General features: G+C 46.1%; 2 protein-coding genes across 2 annotated transcripts; one reads left to right on the top strand and one right to left on the bottom strand.

Moving 5' to 3' along the window:
* The first annotated feature begins 7,916 nt into the window (after positions 1-7,916).
* On the top strand, positions 7,917-9,188 carry LOC123075642 (glutathione transferase GST 23). The gene is made up of 2 exons (XM_044498198.1): positions 7,917-8,441; positions 8,512-9,188. Exons 1-2 carry the CDS (start codon positions 8,100-8,102, stop codon positions 8,890-8,892), a joined length of 723 nt encoding a protein of 240 aa, XP_044354133.1. The 5' UTR covers positions 7,917-8,099; the 3' UTR covers positions 8,893-9,188.
* A 3,937-nt stretch (positions 9,189-13,125) lies between these two features.
* LOC123075644 (glutathione transferase GST 23) lies at positions 13,126-14,076 on the bottom strand. Its single transcript, XM_044498200.1, has 2 exons — positions 13,703-14,076; positions 13,126-13,615 (listed from the first exon to the last, which is right to left on the bottom strand). The coding sequence occupies exons 1-2, from the start codon at positions 14,042-14,044 to the stop codon at positions 13,235-13,237; spliced, it is 723 nt and encodes a 240-aa protein (XP_044354135.1). The 5' UTR covers positions 14,045-14,076; the 3' UTR covers positions 13,126-13,234.
* Positions 14,077-21,611: the final 7,535 nt, after the last annotated feature.

Consider the following 21,611-nt stretch of genomic DNA (forward strand, 5'->3'; position numbering starts at 1 on the left):
ACATGGCCGCCGCTGCCTGTGCGCTGGCGGAGAGCAGCAGCAGCCCGTGGGTGCGCATGATCACCGCATCCGCCTCGGGGCCAAGCTCTCATTGAGGTGGCATTTCCCCAATCCAAAGGAGTGAAATGTTTGGAAACATGACACATGATGCCATGAGCATGAAACTCTTTAGAATCGTGACATGTGTTTCATGAGGTTTCATTCAGGGTGGCAGATGTTTCATTGTGTGTGATCGATGTTTCATGAGGTTTCACGGTGCAACATGTTATTTTCATTGTGTTCTTTGTTCATCATGATGTTCCATTCTGTAACACGGAAAATGAATGTTGTTTATCCGATTTCGTCAAAAAAATATCAAGTAAAAAAATCTCTTGCATGTGTGAGTTTCAACAAGTATTTGTTGAAGGCTACACAAGTTCAAAAACAGTTTCAATTGGTATCACTGTGTTTCAACCGCTACATAATGTTTCACTGTGTGTGAATGCAGTTCAAATTGTTTCAGGGTGAATTTCAAGTTATAACAAGTTCAAGTTGTTTTGAAATCATTTTATCGGGCTTCTTCATCTTTCATAATGCATCATCATGTTTCATTGTGGTCATGTGCTCATCATAATTTTGTACATTCTAATTTAAACAAGTCAGGGACACGTATTATATCTAGAGACTTGCCAATTTCAACCTTTTTTCATCCTAGTATAAGAACCTCACCCGATCCATAGCAAGACACGGTAGGGAAAGAAGCCATACTTCGCAACAAAATCAACACATCCAGTGTCGAATAAAACCAGAGATACTGTTTGGGGGAGGGGAACAAAATCAACTCTCATATACACAGTAATTATTTGAAGGAAGAACAAACATAATTTTGTTTGAGAGAGACACAACAACTTGGTAAAGTAAAAAACGAAGAATAATTTTCTTATCTCCAAAGAAGAACAAAAAAGGAGGTACATTCGCCTATGCCTTTTAATTTGTTTCAATCTTTCTAGTCGTCTGTCTGATACATGCATGCTTTCCTTCTCCAATCTATGCATGACAAGAACAGAAAGCTTACACCCTGCAGTGCTTCTTTTTTCTTGCTCTTGAAAACTCCTTTATCACTTTTTCATGGAATGTGAAGTCTGTGCAGTCTGTACATACATTAGAAAAATGTACGTCACATTTTAGAAAATCTTCCCGAGTTTAAAAAACTGCATTTATGACAAAATGATTCTACAATGTAGAAAAATATTTGCTTTTTATCATTTGAATTTTTTTTCAAAACATGTTTCTTTACAATGTAACAGGAAAATATATTCAAAACATGTTTTTGTTAAAAAGTTAAACATGTATTTCAAAAATGTTAAATGTGTATAAAATTGTTATAAATGTATAAAAAATGTACAATGCGTATGAAAAAGTATATATGTGTTAGAAAAATAAAAAAGGTAGACAGGTTATAAAAACAAAACATAAAAGGAAAAAATAATAGAGAAGAAACAAAGAAAATCAAAGTATAAAGAAGCTAAAAAGAAAATCCAAAAAATGAAAAACCAAATCAAACAATAAAACTAAGCCAATCGAAATGCTGACTGGATGCGAAACGAGCACTGGCATGGCATGATAAATAAGTAATGGGCCGGCGTCCACTCGTAAGCGATTCCATAGCAATCTGCATGGGCGATACATACCCCTGGCAAGAATTTTGATCTGCATTGACGAAGAGCTCCTATACGCCAGGCGTTGCGTTCATTTGCCGCATGTCGCACGGCGCACATCCCCCGGCTGTGTTGGCCCATTGGCAGGTGTACTACAGTGATTACTGTAGCGCAACGGTGCTACTTGAAAAAACCCGAAAAAACAGCAGTGCTAGCACATGTGATCAACCTCACGACCACTCATTCCAGAGTGTCGTTGCAAGCCACCAGAATTGATGAAAGTTCGTGACTGTTGAACACCGCAAATTTCTAAAAGGGCATATCCAGCTGCGGATAAAACATTTTTGAAAAATTTCTAACATTTTCTTGTTAACTGTGAATTTCTTTTGAAATTATGAACAATTTTGAAAATGCAAAAAAATGATATTCAAACACTTTTTGAAATGTGACAATTTTTGAAATTCCAGACATTTAAAAAAAAAATCTGAATTTTTGAACATTTTGAAAAAAACAAACAGCGTGTAAAAATTTTGAAAAACATTTGTCAATAGAAAATAGTTTTTGAAATGGGAGCATTTTTAAAATTTATGGAAAAGTGAAAATGGGAAACTTTTTTTGAAATTGTCATGAATTATTTTTGAAATTCCTGAATTTCATAGAATAGTTTTTTTAATTCTGGACGAATTTGAAAACAAGAACATTTTTTAAATTTTAAAAGTATTTGAAAATTTGGACATGTTTGAAAAGAAAAAAATAAACTTAATAGAAAAAGTAAGCATAAAAGAAAAATTATAGTTTTAGAAAAAACTGAAAAAATATAAGAAAGATCAAGGAAATGTAATGAAAGATAACAGGAAAAAACGGAAATGGACCGGCTCAGTCGGGGCGCCCAATGCGGAGCCCCGATTATTTGCCAAACGTGCCATTTCGCTCCCGTTCCTTTTCTTCTTATCTCTTTTTTTTTCCCACATAGACGTCCCGTTGTAGAATGCTAGTATAAGGCATGGTATTATATTCAGAGTACATCCAATACACTGAAGAAAACGCCCAGCTTCAAACAGCGTGTAGAAAGACATAGTTCAGGGAGCTTCCCTCCGCCATCCTCCAGCTGCCAGGGAGCTTCCCTCCGTGGCCGTCGTCCAGCTGCCAGGGAGCTTCCCTCCGTCGGGGACCTCAGTCATCGGTGGTGAGGGGGATCCCAGGATCTACGCGTGTGGATAGTTTTAGGCATTAGTAGATTAGGATTTTGGGTTGGTTTCGACGGTGACGATGACGGCGCTAAATAAAGAATTTGCATATCCTTCCCAAGGAAATGATCCGCATTGGGGTTGGATTTGGAAATCTTTCTGTTCAAGCAAGTATGGTGTGGCGACGACGCCATTCTCATGGTTGACTTGTGTCCTCGGGCTTCGTCGTTGCAACAACGTGTGCTCCAGTGCCGGTCCAAAGCTTAGGAGGTAGTCTAGGAGCAGATGCGGATTGTGGTGTGCATCGGTGGCATGTGGAAGATGTGGATCATCTGCTAGGTCGTGTCGGGCATGTATGGTTTACTCTTCCGACGTCTTAGTCGTACGGGGGTGTCCGATCTGGAGTTCGATGGCGTGTCCGAGGTGTTGCCCTGATCTGATTCGTTCAACGGCAATGACATCAGTTGCATCGAGATCGGATGAGGAGATGTTTTGTCATGTTTTTTCCTTTGGTGGCAGTTGTGGTGGTGCCGTAGGCAGGTGACGGGCGTTAGTGTTAAGTTATGTATTCTTCAGTCATGACGTCTCCTCGCACTGAAAACGCATCGCCAGAAATACTGAAATAAATCCAGGAATAATGCGAGCACCTGGACTTGATCCCTGGTGGGCTGAGAATACTACTGTCCCTTTAACCATCCAACCACAGGTTGGTTGGCAACTTGTTTTTTTCGAAAAGGGGGGACTCCCCGGCCTCTGCATCAGAACGATGCATACGGCCACATTTACAAATAAATAAAGTAGTTCAACAAAGTCTTGCAGTCTGCAACAAAATAATAAGCTGGCCCACAAAGAGCAACAAAATAAAAAAAGGCCCAAAAGCCACAACCGGCTGGCATAAGATAGATAGGTACACTAATCGCCTATCCTATTACATGACCGCCATCCAAACCGGTTGAAGATATCCCGCGCTACCATCTCCCACCGGAGAGATCCAGTAACCAAATGCTCCCTGGCCTCCGTCGGAGTGAGTAAGGACCACATACGGATTAGCGCAGTAGCCCGGAATAAAACCTGCAAAAAATGAATAGTTGTTGTTCTGTTAAAAGCCAAATCATTTCTGCAGTTCCAAATTGCCCATAACAACGCACACGCTACTACGCGAATTTGTCTAGCTGTTTCGAGCTCTATCCCAACAAGCCACGTTCCAAATAACGACCTGACCGAATTCGCAGGAGTAATGTTAAAGGCAATTTGTACCGAGTGCCATAATACCCTCGCCAACGGGCAATCAAAGAAGAGGTGCTTGATAGTTTCATCCCGATCACAAAAGCTACACCTAGTAGAACCTGTCCAGTTGCGCTTAACCAAATTATCTTTCGTTAAGATGACTTGTTTATGTACAAACCACATAAACACTTTGATTTTCAGAGGAACCTTAACTTTCCAAACATGTTTGGAACTAGGAATAACACTAGAATTGATGACATCAATGTACATCGACTTGACTGTGAATTCCCCAGATCTAGTAAGCTTCCAACACAACTGATCGGGCTGATGAGTAAGCTGAACCTCCATCAGTCTACTCACCAGATGAAGCCAAGCTTCCCACCGGTCTCCAACAAGCACCCTCCTAAACTGAATATTAAGGGGAGTGGACTGCAAACTCGTTGCAACCAGAGCATCACGTCGCTGCACAATACGATATAGCGACGGATACTGAAGCGCCAACGGCGTTCCCCCAGCCAAGTATCCTTCCAGAAGCGAGTGTTATTGCCATCACCCACAATGAACTTTGTTCTATTAAAGAAAGTAGTTTTGACTCTCATTAGCCCTTTCCAGAACGGGCGAATCAGTCGGTCTGACTGTCACCTGCGACAAAGTCTTTGAGTGCAGATACTTGTTACGCAGAATCTGCGCCCAAGTTGCCTCAGTCTCAGCTGCTAACTTATATAGCCACTTACTGAGAAGGCATCTGTTCTTGACTTCAAGATTCTCAACACCAAGACCCCCTTGGTCTTTCGGTCGGCAGATGACATCCCATTTGGCTAAACGGTACTTTCTCTTAAGTTCATCACTCTGCCAGAAGAAACGGGATCGGTAGAAGTCCAGCCTTTTCCTGACTCCAACTGGTACTTCAAAAAGGACAAAAGGAACATAGGCAGACTCGTGAGCACCGAATTAATGAGAATCAACCAGCCTCCATACCACATGAGTTTGCCCTTCCAGCAGCTCAGTTTCTTCTCAAACCGATCCTCGATACACTTCCATTCGCTGTTTGTCAACTTACGATGATGAATGGGGATACCAAGGTAAGTGAACGGAAGTGCTCCCAATTCGCAACCAAACAATTGCTTATATGCATCTTGTTCCTCTTTGGCTCTCCCAAAACAGAACAACTCACTTTTATGGAAGTTAATCTTCAGACCGGTCAATTGCTCGAAAAGGCACAACACGAGCTTCATATTTCTCGCTTTTGCCAAGTCATGCTCTATAAAGATGATTGTATCATCTGCGTACTGCAGGATGGACACACCACCATCAACTAGATGAGGCACCAAGCCACCTACTTGGCCGGCCTCCTTTGCCCTACCTATCAAGATTGCCAACATGTCAACGACAATGTTGAACAGAATAGGAGACATTGGATCACCTTGTCTCAGGCCCTTGTGTGTCTGGAAATAATGACCTATATCGTCATTCACTTTAATTCCAACACTCCCTTTTTGCGTGAAAGATTCAACTTGGCGTCGCCAAGCTTCATCAAAACCCTTCATGCGAAGTGCCTGTTGAAGGAAAGGCCATTTGACTTTATCGTACGCTTTCTCGAAATCCACCTTAAAAACAACTCCATCAAGTTTTTTCGAGTGAATCTCATGGAGCGTTTCATGTAGGACCACAACCCCTTCGAGGATGTTCCTGTCCGGCATGAAAGCAGTTTGAGTAGGCTGCACCACAGTATGCGCAATCTGCGTGAGCCTATTCGTCCCGACCTTGGTAAAATTTTTGAAACTAACATTAAGAAGACAGATAGGCCGGAATTGCTCAATCCTCACTGCCTCTGTCTTCTTGGGAAGAAGGGTTATCGTTCCAAAATTCAGCTGAAAAAGGTGAAGCTGGCCAGAGAATAAATCATTGAACAACGGCAATAGATCTCCTTTAATAATATGCCAACACTTCTTGTAGAACTCTGCCGGGAAACCCATTCTCTGGCTACGAGATCCAAGAAACCTTCTCTCTCAAACCAAGCAAGCTCGAAAGAAAAAACATTTTTATTTCCCAAATGTGTGGCCTCCCCAGAGTCAAGGAATAAAGGCGTGTGATCAGAAATACCACGTGTAAGTGCCTGGACTGTTACATATGGGAATTTCTGCTCCCATTCGACGCTAGCTAGGACTCGATCCAGCTTTTCAAACGTCGGATTTGGCATGGCGTTAGCCCAGGTAAACTTTCAGCCCGAAAGCTCTATCTCACGCAGATCCAGGCTTTCAATGATAGTGTTAAACATGAACGACCATCTGCCGTCAAAATTATCATTATTCTTCTCATCACGCCTTCTGATGATATTGAAATCACCCCCACCAGGATAGGAAGTTGTTCAGAACCGCAAATCCTAACCATATCAGCCAAGAAATCCGGTTTAAGCTCGGGCTGTGCGGCACCATATACCGCCACCAAAGCCCAGTTAAACCCATCGGTCTTCGACCGCACCCTAAACTTAACAGCTAAATCTCCCATGACCACGCTTCGGACTTCTAACGAATCACATCTAACTCCGAGTAAGATCCCACCCGATCTTCCTCTCGGTGGTAGACAATGCCAGTCAAAATCAATACCTCCCGATAAAGTATTGAGAAATTGTGTCGAAAAGTTGGCTCTACCAGTTTCCGACAAAGCGATAAAGTCCAACTTATGCTCAATAGAAGCTTCAGCAAGAAACCTTCTTTTAGCCAAGTTTTTCAGACCTCTGCTATTCCAAAAGATTCCTTTCATATCTCGTCATGGAATTTTTTTAGCCGTTCGTATCCGAGCGCTCCTACGCACTGCGGAATCTGGGTAAAGCTTCCGCTTCCATTTGCGTTTAGGAATATGTAAACTCTCCAGCTGGTCCGCACAACCAGTCTCAGAGGTGCGCACTTCCACATTGTCCACTCGCTCATCCTCCTCCTCAGGCTCAGGAGACGGATGAGCAAGATCCGCGCACAAATTATCGAGCACCCTGACCCCCAAAGCATCGATATCGGAGTTATTCATGGGTTTAACCGCAGCTAAGTTACGAATCATCTCTAGCGCCCGTTCGGCCTCTAAATCCAGCATATCATTAACAGAGGTTGAAATTTCACTATCATTACTACCTAGTGAAATTCCTAGCTGATTTGCATTATTGATAATCTCATCATTGGAAAAATGCAAAATAGAATTAGAGGTATTGACCGACATACCAGTAGTGACCTCCACGTCACGAAGCTTGGCCGCCCTCATGGCGCACCGCTGCTGAATGTCGTCCACTTCCGGATGGTCCTGGAGACGGCTACTCAACCGTCGCCCCTCAGAGACCGGATCCGGAATACCACCGAACGCAATCACCTCCTCCCGAATAGCTCTACTCGAGTGAACCAAGCCGGGGGAGGGTGGAACCTGGACCTCCTGCCCAAGCTCCCCATCCACCCTGGCCCAACAGCCAGCCGGAGGCACCGGTGGGCAGGCCCCCCTGGGCGCCCCGAGAGAAGAGGACCCCGAGGCCACCTGCCCCGAGCCCTCTCCGGAAAGAAACGCCGGCCCGGCGATAGGGGAGGTAGGTGCCGGGGCTAGCAGCCTCGGCCCCCCTCCCGAAGAGTCAATCTCCACCGTCGGGAACTCGACCTCGGCAAGCCCCGATGAGGGCGCCGAGGCCACCTGCCCCAAGCCCCCATCAGCAGATGATGCCGCCAGCTGCAACTGTGGTATCGCGACCGTAGGGGAGGGATCCGAAATCACCATCTCCGGACCTATTATGATATTAATATAGGACACGAATTATACCATGAAAAAAATATCAAAACGCCGTGTCGTCATCACAAGCTGATAACTGTCGCTTAGAGATGCGAAAGGTGGGCTTTCAGGCGTGGAAGAACATGGCATGATTAATTTAACGTATCGCTAATCTTCGATGGGAAGCTGCCGTGAAGTTTGTCGCAAGGGAAACACACGCACCAGGACGAATTATATAGCTGGCGGCATGGAGGGGAGGAGCTTGAGTGCTAGATAGACATACGTCCCAGCGAAAATTCAGGCGGGCATGGAGGGGAGGAGCGACGCCGCCGCGAAGTCGTCGGAGCCGGTGAGGCTCATCGGCTGCTTCGGCAGCCCGGTCGTCCACCGCGCCGAGCTGGCCCTGCGCCTCAAGGGCGTCCCCTACGAGCTCGTCGAGGAGGACCTCAACAACAAGAGCGACCTGCTGCTCACGCACAACCCCGTCCACAAGACGGTTCCCGTGCTCCTCCACGGCGACCTCTCCATCCCGGAGTCGCTCGTCATCGTCGAGTACGTCGACGACGCCTTCTCCGGCCCGCCGCTCCTTCCCGTCGAACCCCTCGCCCGCGCCAACGCCCGCTTCTGGGCAAGATTCCTCGAAGAGGAGGTATAACAACCGCAGTAATTCAATTCAGTGTTCAACACTCGACGACTCTGCTATATGTTTGCGCGCGCAGTTCAAGAAGCCTTTGTGGATTGCGCTGTGGACGGACGGCGAGCCGCAGGCGACGGCGGCGAGGGAGACGAAGGCGAACCTGACGCTGCTGGAGGCGCAGCTGCCGGAGGGGAAGAGGTTCTTCGGCGGCGACGCCATCGGCTTCCTCGACATCGCCGTCGGCGGGGCGCTCGCGCACTGGATGGGGGTGGTGGAGGAGATGGCCGGCGTGCGGCTGCTCACCGAAGAGGACCACCCGGCGCTGTGCCGCTGGGCGAGGGCGTACAGGGCCGACGAGACCGTGCGGCAGTGCCTCCCGGACAGGGACCGCGTGCTCGCCGCCTTGGCGGACAGGAAGAACCTCTATGTCTCCATTGCCAAGGCCATGGCTGCACAGAAGTAGCACATTTCACGACGAGGAAGGGGATACAAAGTCAATGCTTCTGGACTTGTATGCATCTCGATGGATGCATGTGGAAAGAGCATCCGATGCAATAAAAAAGGGGAGTACCTAGAACTCATCTAGATGAGACGTAATTTGGTCTCATTCACCTGAAAAACAAGAATGGATACAACCCATATCAGCACACACGCATCTTATAGCACCACATCCAATGGTTATAAAAGGTGAATGAGACCAAATTAAATCTCATCTAGATGAGTTCTAGCAAAACTGATAAAAAAGAGCAATTTGTCGTCTGTCTTCGGCCGTTGTGGGGTATCCATGGTAGAGTTAGCCATGGTTGTTTTTTTTTTTGAGGGGATTAGCCATGGTTGTTAACCAGCATAATCTAATCGCATTGATGTACTTAAGCCAAACATATATTATTTGGTTTGTATCAATCAAGATGTATCCCGAGTTCTAGCTGGTGGGGTCTGAGGGCATTCCCCATTGTCGATTTTTTATTTTATTTTGAGATCAAAGACCAAAAAGAGTGATTACACACCCAGGCTACAACCACCATGTAGCATTTCCCTGAATTCACTAGGGGTGTCCGCACGAAAGAAGAAGTCGCCTGAACTTCTAGATTGTCCGATTTGGGATTTGAAGTGCTTCAAAATCTCCTTGAGATCACAGATAACAGGGAACAGTTTGGAAGTGTTGGTTGTTTCAGAGTTTAGGGCCTCAACCAATGGTAGACAGTCCAATTCAGAAAATATTGCGCCATCAAACAGTTTCGACAGTTCATTCAGACCAACAAGAACTACAGTTCCTTCGGCTTCCTCTGCGCTTTTACAAATACTAGTTTGGACGCCCATTGAGAAGAACGGCAGACCTCCACTGTTCTTGACTATCGCACCCTTCGTGCTAGACCCCGAGTCTGCAAGTAAGGAAGCATATGTGTTCATTTTAACCAACTCTACTTTTTTTTCAAATACACGTTATATATTTTTATTTTAATACATGTTTTTGAATACTTGGTCAACATTTTTCCAAATACACAAGTCTACATTTTTCATATACACCAGGCACATTTTCTAGTACACGTTTAAATTGTTTCAAATACATGATCAATATTTTTTGAAATATAAGTTTGATGCCTATTTTATTTTCCATACCCATTATACAGTTTTGGAATACATATAAACATTTGTATATACATTTAAAAAAAAGTCACATACATGGTTAACAGTGTCCAAACATATATTTTGATGTCAACTTTCTTTCATACACGTTACATATTTTTCGTATATAGTAAAGAAACATACATGTTTAACATATTCCAAATGCACGATTAATATTTTTCAGAAATTTACGTAAATGGATTGTTGTATTATATATTTAGACTATTTTCAAATATAAATAAAATTTAAAAATAAATAAGAAAAGAAAACAGGAAAAAACGATCGCTTAATGCCCCCCGCGCTGGGCCGGACCAATAGCGCAAGCGCTTGAGGCAAGCGGTCCTGCCATCTCGCGTCAGGCGAGAGGTATGGACGGTAAACCCTTCCGCAAACGGGCGCACACATCCTCTGCGAAAAAAAACCGGTGGACTTTCTCGAAATTCGTGAACATCTTTTCAAAATTGATCAACTTTTTCTAAATTTGTGAACATTTTTTTAGCCGTGAATTATTTTGCAAAATCGACAAAATATTAGAAAAAATGTGAATTCCTTTTCAAAAAAACATTTCCTTTTTTTAGATAATTTATAATAGGACTGAAACAAGTGTGAAATAGCGTTGTTTTCGGATATAAAACATCAAAGTGACCGCGGTGCAGTGGTTATTGTGCTAAGTGTGGCATGCGAGTTTGAACCCCACATCACGTAAATTAATAGTGTTTATGCTTTTGTTTTCTTGCGCTAATTGTTGATGATTTTTATTTCTTGCTGGATGCGAATAATGCTGGGCCGATCCACTACCACTCACCTCCGAGCGCCAACTAGCCTAGGCGGCGCTGAGGCCGCCAAATGGGAGCTCCTGCTATGAACGTGGCAAGCCTTGTACTCCCTTCGTTCCAAGCCACCACAACTAGCCTAGATGACCCAATTTTATACTAACTTTAGTACAAAGTTGGGTAATCTATTTTGAAACGGAGGGAGTATCACATTACAAAACAGTAAAACGGAACCACCTACAAGCCACCACAGCGTTTTAACATCTTCAGCCATCGGATCAACCATAGGAACGGACAGATCGCTCCATGTCTCACCGAGCGTCGCTTGCCGTTTTCACCTCGCCACAATCCGTTCGCTAGACGCAGTCAGGGCCGCTGCTCCGGAAGGTGAGCTAGCGATCACCTCGTTCGTCGGGCCGATCAGCCGCAAAAAGGGGCCGTATAGGCCCAGCCACGGTCCCTATATAGGCCCACCCGATCACCTCGTTTGTGGTCTTCCTATTTATTTGGGCCTAGGCCGCCTAGGTTCCTCCAAGTGTGAAAATACCATCAGCCTGTACAAGTACAAGTGATGACGAGACACGAGATAAAGAAAGTTCTTTTTTAGGTGCAGAAAAAAAGATAGAAAGAAAGATAGGTATTAATGCTTGCAGTTTTCTCTATTTTTTTTCTTCTGGATAGCTGTCTCCAAAACTGAATCTTTTGGCAAGAAATTATTGAAACAAGTTTGGTTCTGTGTCACCTACCTATATTAACACCTATATTAACGTACATCAACTCATAAACCTAAACACGTCTGCTAATAGCTATTGATTCTGTATTCCCAACTCAGCTGTTTCTCGACATCTCCACTTCATCTTTTGCTTCAGTAATAGTGGGGAAGTATCTTTCCTTCTATCATGAATAAGGGTGCAAAAACAAACTAAGCATATCTGTTATTATTGCTCTATTCTCACCACCTCGAGTTGTTAGTTTGGGTTAATCAGTTTAATTACATAAACTTGCGTGTATGTAAGAACTTGTCATTACATGCATTTCATGGCCTCAATTCAAAACTATGTATATGCACTCTAAACGTATTGGTGGCACTATCTTTCAAACTGTCAGATGCATGGTCCGCAATGTGTGTTTTCTACCCTAAATTCATTCTCTTCGACTACCAACACTTCATGACTCTGTAATCCAACCTTCAAAATGGGTGGGCGCGGCAACGCGCGCCTTAAAGTTCTAGTGGTCGCGTGAGTCATATCGCAAATTCCCTTTTCCAGCAATCGACATCCAACACTGAAGCCCTAGAAGGAAGAGAATCTGTACGTCCCGCCGATCCACTCCCATGTCCGCCGCTAGCTCCGTTCCAAACTGGATGATGCTCGATAGTTTCGCCTTCCGCAGGGATGATGACAATGAGTCTTCCCTAGACGAGGACCCCGCCCTCTTCACGATCGAAGGGGACATCTCGCCGGGTGTGGAAGTAGTGGCAGATTGTGAAAATGCGCATGCTCTGAATGGGGTTCTGGGTGGTTCGGGATATCAGAGTCCAGTGTAGCGGACATTCGAACTCCGCGAGAGCTAGGGATGGCACCCGCAGGGTTTGGGTACGGGTGGAGTCACCCCATACCCATACTCGTCCCATTTGAGCTTACCCATCACCCGTACCCATACCCGCTAGTGGGTATAATTTTTTCCCATACCCGTCACCCGACAGGGTAAATGGGTACCCGCAGGAAAAAAACACACATGTTTGAATAACATTAATTTGAGCATCACATAATTATAAACAACAACATACAATCATATTTTATAAACAATAACACATAGTAACACAAATACATACTTACAACAACACATCTAAAACAACAACAGATTCTATAAAAATCAACACTTCCTTTTAACCAACTACACATCAAAACATCAACACATAATCATAAATAGTAGCAGATAGTCATAAATTTTAACTTGACAAACTCACGACAAAGTGTACAGGTAATTTGTCCATATTTGTTAGATTTTATAAGGGTACATGGGTATGCGGGTATGGGTTATGTGATCCCATACCCGTACCCGCTCTACCCTATGGGTTTGAGATTTACCTATTTATATACCCCATGGGTAACATTTTGTCTCACGCCTTTATCCTAATAGGGTTTTTACCCACAGGGCACATGGGTAATGGGTACCCATTGCCATCCCTAGCGAGAGCTCCTCGATTTGGGGCTGCTCTATGGGATTCGAACATCCAGACCGGTCCGGCCCTATTTAGAAATCCAACTTGGACGGGTGAGAGTGGATAAGAAGCATGAACATAGGAGGCGGCGGACGCACTTTTCACTTCTTTTTATTCCAAGAACATCGGATATGCATCGACATGTATACATAGGCCTGATTTCGGCAGCGTTGACCAGTACGCTACTTGTGTGCAACCATGGCCTTAGCAATGGAAACATACAGATCCTTCCTCGCCGCCAAGGCCGCAAGCACGCGGGCCCTGTCCGGGAGGCACTGCCGCACGGTCTCGTCGGCCCTGTACTCCCTCGCCCAGCGCCACAGCGCTGGGTGGTCCTCCTCGGTGAGCAGCCGCACCCCGGCCATCTCCTCGAACACCCCCATCCAGTGCGCGAGCGCCCCGCCGACGGCGATGTCGAGGAAGCCGATGGCGTCGCCGCCGAAGAACCTCTTCCCCTCCGGCAGCTGCGCCTCCAGCAGCGTCAGCTTCTCCTTGGTCTCCCTCGCCGCCGCAGCCTGCGCCTCGCCGTCTGTCCACAGCGCCATCCACAACGGCTTCTTGCACTGCATGACCATGTAGGAGAGTCATCGAGTGAACAGTGAAAACTGAAAGCTCGGTGCTGAATTACTGCGGTTGCTGTACGCCTGTACCTCCTCGTCCAGAAAGCGGGCCCAGAAGCGGGCGTTGGCGCGGGCGAGGGGGTCGACGGGAAGGAGCGGCTGGCCGGAGAAGACCTCGTCGGCGTACTCGACGATGACGAGCGACTCCGGGATGGAGCGGTCGCCGTGGAGGAGCACGGGGACGGTCTTGTGGACGGGGTTGTGCGTGAGCAGCAGCTCGCTCTTGTTGTTGAGGTCCTCCTCGATGAGCTGGTAGGGGACGCCCTTGAGGCGCAGGGCCAGCTCGGCGCGGTGGACCACCGGGCTGGCGAAGCAGCTGATGAGCCTCACCGGCTCCGACGGCATCGCGGCGGCCTTGCTCCTGCCTTCCATGCCCCGCCGGCCTAATATTTCGCCGGGATGTATATGTGTATCTAGCTCCGGCCGGCCGCCTCGGTCGTCAGTTATATATTTCGTCCTCGTGCGTGTTTCTCTCGCGAGAAACTTCACGGCAGCTTCGCATCGATGATGGAAAGATTAGTGATTAATTTAGTTTTGCCTTGTGCTTCCACGGCGTAAAGGTAGCTCCAAACAATTGTTATTAGCTTGTGATGGCGACACGACGGTTGAATGGTGGGCGTTTTGACGCTTGTGGTGGCCACGTTTTGACGTTTTAAGTTGTTGCCGAAGACAATTTTCTAAAACACGTGATATTTGCAGAAAATATTACAGAAAGAGACACGCTAAGAACACGCGCCCAGAGAGGAGGACGCGGATCGCCCGCGTGCGATCCGCCGGCTCAAGGCAAGTGTTTTCCTAAAAAGAAGGACGCCGATATTCACCACACGTGTGGTATATTTGACATGCGCCGACACATCGTGTGTGGTGTGAAAAGGAGGCAGCCCACATGGGCTATGTGTGGGCAGACATTAGAATTGCCCACACGTGTGGCGCGGCTACTTCGTGCCACACACCCAACAAGTACTACTCATCTCCACCCCGCGCGTGTGGCACGAAGCAAAAATGCCCACACGTTCTGGCGCAGCTACGTTAGGTACCCCGCGGGATGACGATTTAGTTGTCATCCTGGTTGGCAGATGTAGTTATCCGGGTTGGCAAGTGTAGTTGTAAAAGCATGACAACTCTATCTATTTGGGTTAACTATAGTTGCCATGTCTAATTTATGGTAGTTGCCGCGTGTAATCAAACCGTAGTTGCCGTGTATGATTAACTACTTGCCACATACGGTCAAACAGTAGTTGCCATGTGTGTTTATCTATTTGCCACGTGTGGTCCAACCATAGTTGCCATGTCTTGTTAATCACAGTTGCCATGTGTGTTTATCTGGTTGCCACGTACGCGCAACTGCAGTTGCCGTCTAGCAAAGAATTACAGTTCCCATGCGTGTTTACCTAGTTGCCACGTTCGCGTAACTGCAGTTGCCATCCACGATGTAGGAGTGTCGTGTGGGCGAAAAGCAGTTCGCCCACACGCGCATGAACTAGGTGGTGGCTGTGTGGGCAGAAACTAGTTCGCCCACACAGCGCAGCTGGCAAATAGCGTGGTGTGGGCGTGTGGGCAAACTCTCCAACGCCCACACACTAGCCCCGTCCTACGTGGCACACCAAATCCACCTTTTCGTGTCAAGATTCGTGCAAAAAACAATGAACGACAATCCAGGCGTGTGGGCGAGTTGGAGAACGCCCAGACGTGTGGGCGTTAGTGTTTTCGAAAAAAGAAAGAATCCACGTTGCAACTTTAAATTATCATCAAATTGAAACAATCTATAACTACAAGAACAAATTGCACGCACGGGAAGGCTAAGGCTATAAGGTAGCAGACTAAGGCATAGCCTAGTGGTGAGAAGGGGTTGATGCCTTCCCACCCACCTAGGTTCAAGGCATGGTACTTGTAATTTGGGTTTGTTGCACCAATTTTACTGTAGGGGTTCCCTTACAGTCTTTCTATAAAAAAAAGCTATAAAGTACGAATGCAGCGATTCGGTGCTCGAGCTCAGCTGCTCCCGAAATCGCTGGCGTTCGTTGATGTTTCGGGATTGCAACAAATCAGACTGGCGCGTCAGAACGGCATCGCCGAATAAAGTGGATACGTCGTGTATACGGCTTGAAACAGTGCGTACGTGTGGGCCATTTGCGTAGCAGGGGACGACCCTCCATCCGCGGTCCTTCCTGATCCGTGGACCAGGACATCAGGCAAAATCTGATCCGTCGTCAGAAGGTTCCCGAAACCTACCCAGGGTCGATCCGCCTATGCTCGTTGCGGCGGCGTGTGCTTGCAACGGTGGTGCGGCAATGGAAGAAGCGAGCTGAAGTTCTTGATGGATCCCGTTGACAGGTGTTTTCCGCCTGCCCGCGGACAGCCTTGAGCATCCATATCCCTCCCTCCTAGCCCTGCTACCATGCCGTAATGCCCAACCTGCTACACCGGCGGGTTCCAATGCCGGGTCTCGGTGCGCGCAACATGGTGGTGGCGGAAGCCCCATATGGATTGAGGGCGAGCAGGGCCGGCAACGGAAGGCTTCTCCAATTCGTCTGCACAAGTCACTGATAGGGTCAACCCCCGAAGCAGCATGTTGGACAAAAAGGTGATCCCTTTATCCCTTCGACGGATTATGATCTTTCAAATGTTGCGAGCTTGCACTGCTCTGTTCATTCTGTATATGGAGCAACGTAAATGCGTGGTCATGTGTGATGTGTGGATGGACAGCAGCAAAAATTAGCTATTTGTGTGTCTATCGCTCAATTTGTGAATTTTCAGATAACTGATAATCGCTCAATGGAAACTTCAGGTTGCACCTGAGGAGTGCACCACCATACATAACCCCCTGTGCATCGAGGATGAGTGTGCTGAAGCAATATATTCACAAGTAAACACAGGAGCCTGCGATAATCAAATCAGCTGGGACTGAGTTTCGACTAGCTAGGTGAGGCCTGCGACTTCTACAATTTATATTCATGGGAGGTTGGGTTCGGGATCAGGTATGGTAAGAAGATTGAACGCTGATAGGACCAAGCCAATGCAGGAAATCGTTTGTGGCTGCTCGGTGCGAACTGTGTTCTTCAGTTATTCTTTCCTTTATTGAGTTATTCAGTTGGCCAACGGATCTGAAGAACTGAATTAGATGCATTGGACGTGACATGTGGTTTTTGGTGTGCAGAGGAAGCCGGAGCTGAGAATAGCAGGTGTTGTATGTGCAAGTGCTCCGTGTTGATACGGCTGTTGCGGGCTTCCGACAATAGTTGGTACATTACTAAGCACTGTAAGAGTCACAACCATTCTATGTCTATGACGATGGGAGAGAAGGTGCACTGTGTCAGGGAGCCGAGCTGGAATTATCAGTGTTGTTTCGAGCCTATACTATGGGAAATTGCATGGTCTTTTCTCTTAGAGTATTTTGCTAATGACAAACAATTTGCTCAACTTCTATTGCCCTACTTTCCTGGAAGTCTAATGGAGGGCTCTGCAATGAAGATGCAATTCTCTGTTGCCAGTGGTGTATGGGAGTCATCACCATGGGATCTTGGCCCATGGGCAGTTAAAAATTGTTTTCAAGTGCTTGTTGGATAGCAATTCTAGTGTTTTCGCATTGGTGAAACTAGTGAGAAAAACCATCAGACCACACTGGGAAGGACAACCAAGCCCCTTATTTTGGATGGAAAATTATCTGGGTATTTTATTTGGAATATTCTGATGGTGAGGGAGACAAGCTCAGGATACAACTACATCAAGGAAGCAGAGAAGTTCTTGTAGTCAATGGACTGAAATCAACATGTGCCAATATTCAGGTAATTATTCAAGGCAAGAAGAGAGTTGTGAATTTGGCCAAACAACAGTTGTTGATTCTTGAGCCTGATGCTAGTATAATGTTACTGGAAGTGCTTCCTCCACCTAATATTCACTTGACACTGAACATATTTGATGCTGCACCTAGAAACGCCAGTTTGATTTGCTTGCTGAAAAACATTAAGTACAGACCTGGTAACTTACCTGCTGCTCCTTTGTACTGTTCTTAAAAGCTCCACTTGGAATTGCATGGTCGATTGATTTGGCATGCTACATCATTGTGAAAAAAGTACATGCAACCATTCTTTGCAGTACCATTGTCATACTCTATTCCTCATGTTCATTGTGCTGGGGTGATACATGACCTTGAGGTTCTGAATCCATGGCCACCACCACTGTACTTGAGTATTCTGGAGCTCAGTTCCTTTAGAGGCAACATTTGACCATTATTGGAATTATTGGAATTATCAGTGTTGTTTTCAGCATGTCCAACAGAAAATTACTTGGGTTGCCCTTGCCCAGGCACTATTTCAAAAATCGATGCAAATTTCCCTGCCGCAATGGAAGATTGCTTGGTCAATCAACGATGCTTTCTTGAAGTATATGCATTTCTGTTTTGCACTCCTGGAGGGGTTCCCTTTTCTCCTAGTGCCACTATAGCACAAAGCAAGAAAACCAATGACTGATCCTAGTCGTCACACAAATGTCTTGAGGGTAATATATGACGGCCATCAATCGTGCTTTGCATCTAAATGTATTTGTTTTGTTTCTAGGTTGACAGGATCAGGTTTTTTTGGACCATATTTTTGGTGTGCGGGTGATGGATGTGCTTCACTTGGAGGAGATACCAACAAAACACATTGTCAAGAGGTGCATCAAGGATGTGAAGGTATACTGCCCGGCCATCTCATGCAGTGCCAGAAAGACCAGTCGTTGAATGATGTTCTGATGGGCGATGCGAGTGCCAAAGCTTTCAAGCACATGTCAGCTGGTCTGAAAGATTTACTGGTGAGTTGTGCACCTTTAGGGGAGAAGAGGGATGGATTGGGATTTGAGGACCACCAGGTTGCGATGCCTGCAGGCATGTTGCCTAGCAATGGAGAGATTGCACTCCTAGCAAATGGTGATGCAGATCCGGAGGGAAGTGTTGGTCTTTCTGTGAGTGTCATAACACTTCAAGGGCTGGCGTCTCCGGAGAAGAAACGGGAGATCAGCAGGCCGACGAGTAGCAAGCAGAAAGCACCATACGAGGGATTGAGCAAACTGACAAAGTTCTGTAGCATCTGCCATCCTGAAGGTCATCAAAGAAAAACATGCCTTGACCAGGGGATGCACCTAAGAGCATCTCCAACAGGCGCCCAAAAAGAGCTCCGTGCACTAAAATTTTGTTTTTTTGGGCGCCGAACAGCTCCAGCAGATGCTGTAGCGCTAAAAAGTTTTGGGCGTGCGCTGTAAAACGCTATCGCGCGCAACATATTTTGGGTTCCGGATTGTGCGCGCTTCACAATTTGCACCGTGTGCTTTTTGGGCGCGCGTTTTTGGGCGTCTGCTACAACGATATTGGTCCCGGCACATTAAAAGTGCTAAAGTGGCGCGCTATAACTTTTATTGGGCGCGAAATTTTTATGCGGCCGTTGGAGATGCTCTAAACAAGCCCGGGAAATGACAAGAATTATGGAATGGAAAGCCACCTTAGAAATACAGGCACACGACCACTTGGTGGTGCAGGAAATTAGATGTGAGAATCAAATTTAGTTATGTAATTTGTAATCCGAGGATTTTCTGGTGTGTTTTTGTGCGCTATGCTCCACGCTTGTTACTTCAGTGCGTGAAGTTTGTACCATTGTAACGCTGAGTGAACTTCGTTGAATTGTTCTGTAAAGTTGAGTGAACTATGTCGAAGTGTTCTGAAGATGCACATCTCTGTATTTTTATGTCATCAGACAGCGGAGAGCTGTAGATTGAGCATATTATGCATGTACTGATGATGGCAGGTGGCACGTCTGGTGTAGTCAGCTTGCAGTGTCGCATGTGTGGGTTGACTGCCGTGGGATTCAAATTTTGCTGCTGGCTGAGTAAATGCGTTTTTGGAAAAGCCGAATGGAGGCTGTGTAAGGCGGACGGCTCAGGCTGGCACAAAAAAAATCACTGGGCCGTGCGCCCCAAGCCTGTTCCGGCTGTGAGGTGACGCCCCCTCGCTATGAATGCGGCCAAGGTCCACACATTGTTTATATCTGATACAAGAGGAATACAGATGAGAATACAAGACAATGCGTGCATCCACACGTGAGCAGAGCAGATGGATGAGATTTCAGGAGCAGCTGAGCCTGGGTTCAGAATCGAATTTTCCATAAAGTACAACATTATCAGCAATTTGCATATCCAATTTGACCAAATGACCAACACACAAAGCATATCCGGCCAATAAGTTGTATATCTGGGCAAATGATCAACAAATATAACAACTTGTTGGCTCGGTGATTTGCACACCACTTGGCTACCGTCCAGTTAGTCACTTCAAATGGCCGCAATACTTGGACACAACCTATTGGATGATGTACAATCAAATGGCCGCACCACTTGTCTACCGTCCGGTTAGTATTAAAGGAAATAGGTATTCTTGGTTTCATTCGGCTTTGTTTCGTCCCGTTTTAACTACTTTTACGTACACTACTTCTTAATTGGAAACCGAGACATTTTTTTGTTGTTGAGGGAAATTGGAAACCAAGACGTTCTACTTCTAAAAGAAAGGAAAATTAAGCGAAGCGGGCGGACTTACTATTAAAGGGAATAAGTATTCTTGATTTGGTTCCGGTTTGTTTCGTCCCGTTTTAACTATTTTTACGTATGCTACTTTTTCTCTACTACTACCTAAAAGAATAGTAAGGTTCCGTTTCCCGTCTTATGTCGGTCCTCCTTCGTCCGCCTTTCGTCGAGCATTCCGCTCCTCTTCGGCGTGCACATGGGCCAAGCCCAGCAAAACCGCGCCAGCCCACATGTCCCTCGCACGTTCTGCTCCCATCGCAACGATCAGGCGCGCTAGGTTTGCGTCGCCGCCGACCTCTGGTCCGCCATCACCGTCTAGACCCCTCCCCACACCCCGCCAGCACGCCACCAGACGCCCTCCTCGCCCACGCGCGGTGGCCTCTCGAATCCCACGGCTGCGCTCGCCCCTGTCCTTGCCGGCGTGGCAGCCTCAGGACAGGTAGACCCCAGCTCCGCTGCCTGCGGCAACAGGTCTTTCCTCCACCGCCTTGGGCCAAGGAGACCAGCCGCCTCCTCCTCTCGTGACGCACCAGCCTGAATGTTGGTTACTTACACTATTTTTAATTCAATTGACTTTTTCAATGCAGATTATTGAAACTCTTATGAAGTGGCGATTGACTAGAATCAGGGGCAAGCTGTGGATTTGTTTGCTTGAACAATAGAGATTGCTTGGATTAAGTGCGGGTGAAGATGTACTTGTTGTCTATATCTGAAATGAAAAACCTGATGAAGATCCTTTCGAGGTAAGGTTCTCTTTGACTGTTCGTTCTTTGATCTCTTTTCCCATCTCCTTATAGTCATTTCTTAGTTCTATTTTTTGGGTAGGCGTCAGATGTGCCTCTTCTCGCACTGAACAGGGCCATCAAAAGAGCAGTCAAACAAGCTACACTGCAGTAGGAAAAACATTGATACATGGCACTCTCCCAATGTGCTCGCCCAGTATAATGTAAAAATAGTAGTAGCTTCTTGTTCTTCAGAAAGTAAATGTAAACATCTGTTGTAAGATTCCAGTACAGGTAAGATTTTGATGTGAGATAATAGTTGTGTTATATTTATAAAACAAGGTTCTGTACTCAGTCTAATGTTTCGTGCAGGTAAAGGCAACAGCTGCTAGCTGCTCTGCCACATGTGCAAAAACAAACTTAATCCTTTGCCGAAAATAATTGTACTAAGCACTAAGGCAGGGGTGAAGCCAGTAGTCAATGGGTTATCTCCATACTCCAGGTTCAGCACTAATTACTATAGATTAGTGTGGTATTGCCGAAAACAATAGTACCAAGCACTAACACAATCACCTGAGTATATTACATGGGTATAGCACTGATTACTATTTGATTAGCATCAATTTCTACAGGTTTTGAAGGTAAGAGATTCAAAGTCTGGCTGTAAT

Source organism: Triticum aestivum, chromosome 3D (assembly GCF_018294505.1).
Source record: "Triticum aestivum cultivar Chinese Spring chromosome 3D, IWGSC CS RefSeq v2.1, whole genome shotgun sequence".
NCBI lineage: Eukaryota > Viridiplantae > Streptophyta > Magnoliopsida > Poales > Poaceae > Triticum > Triticum aestivum.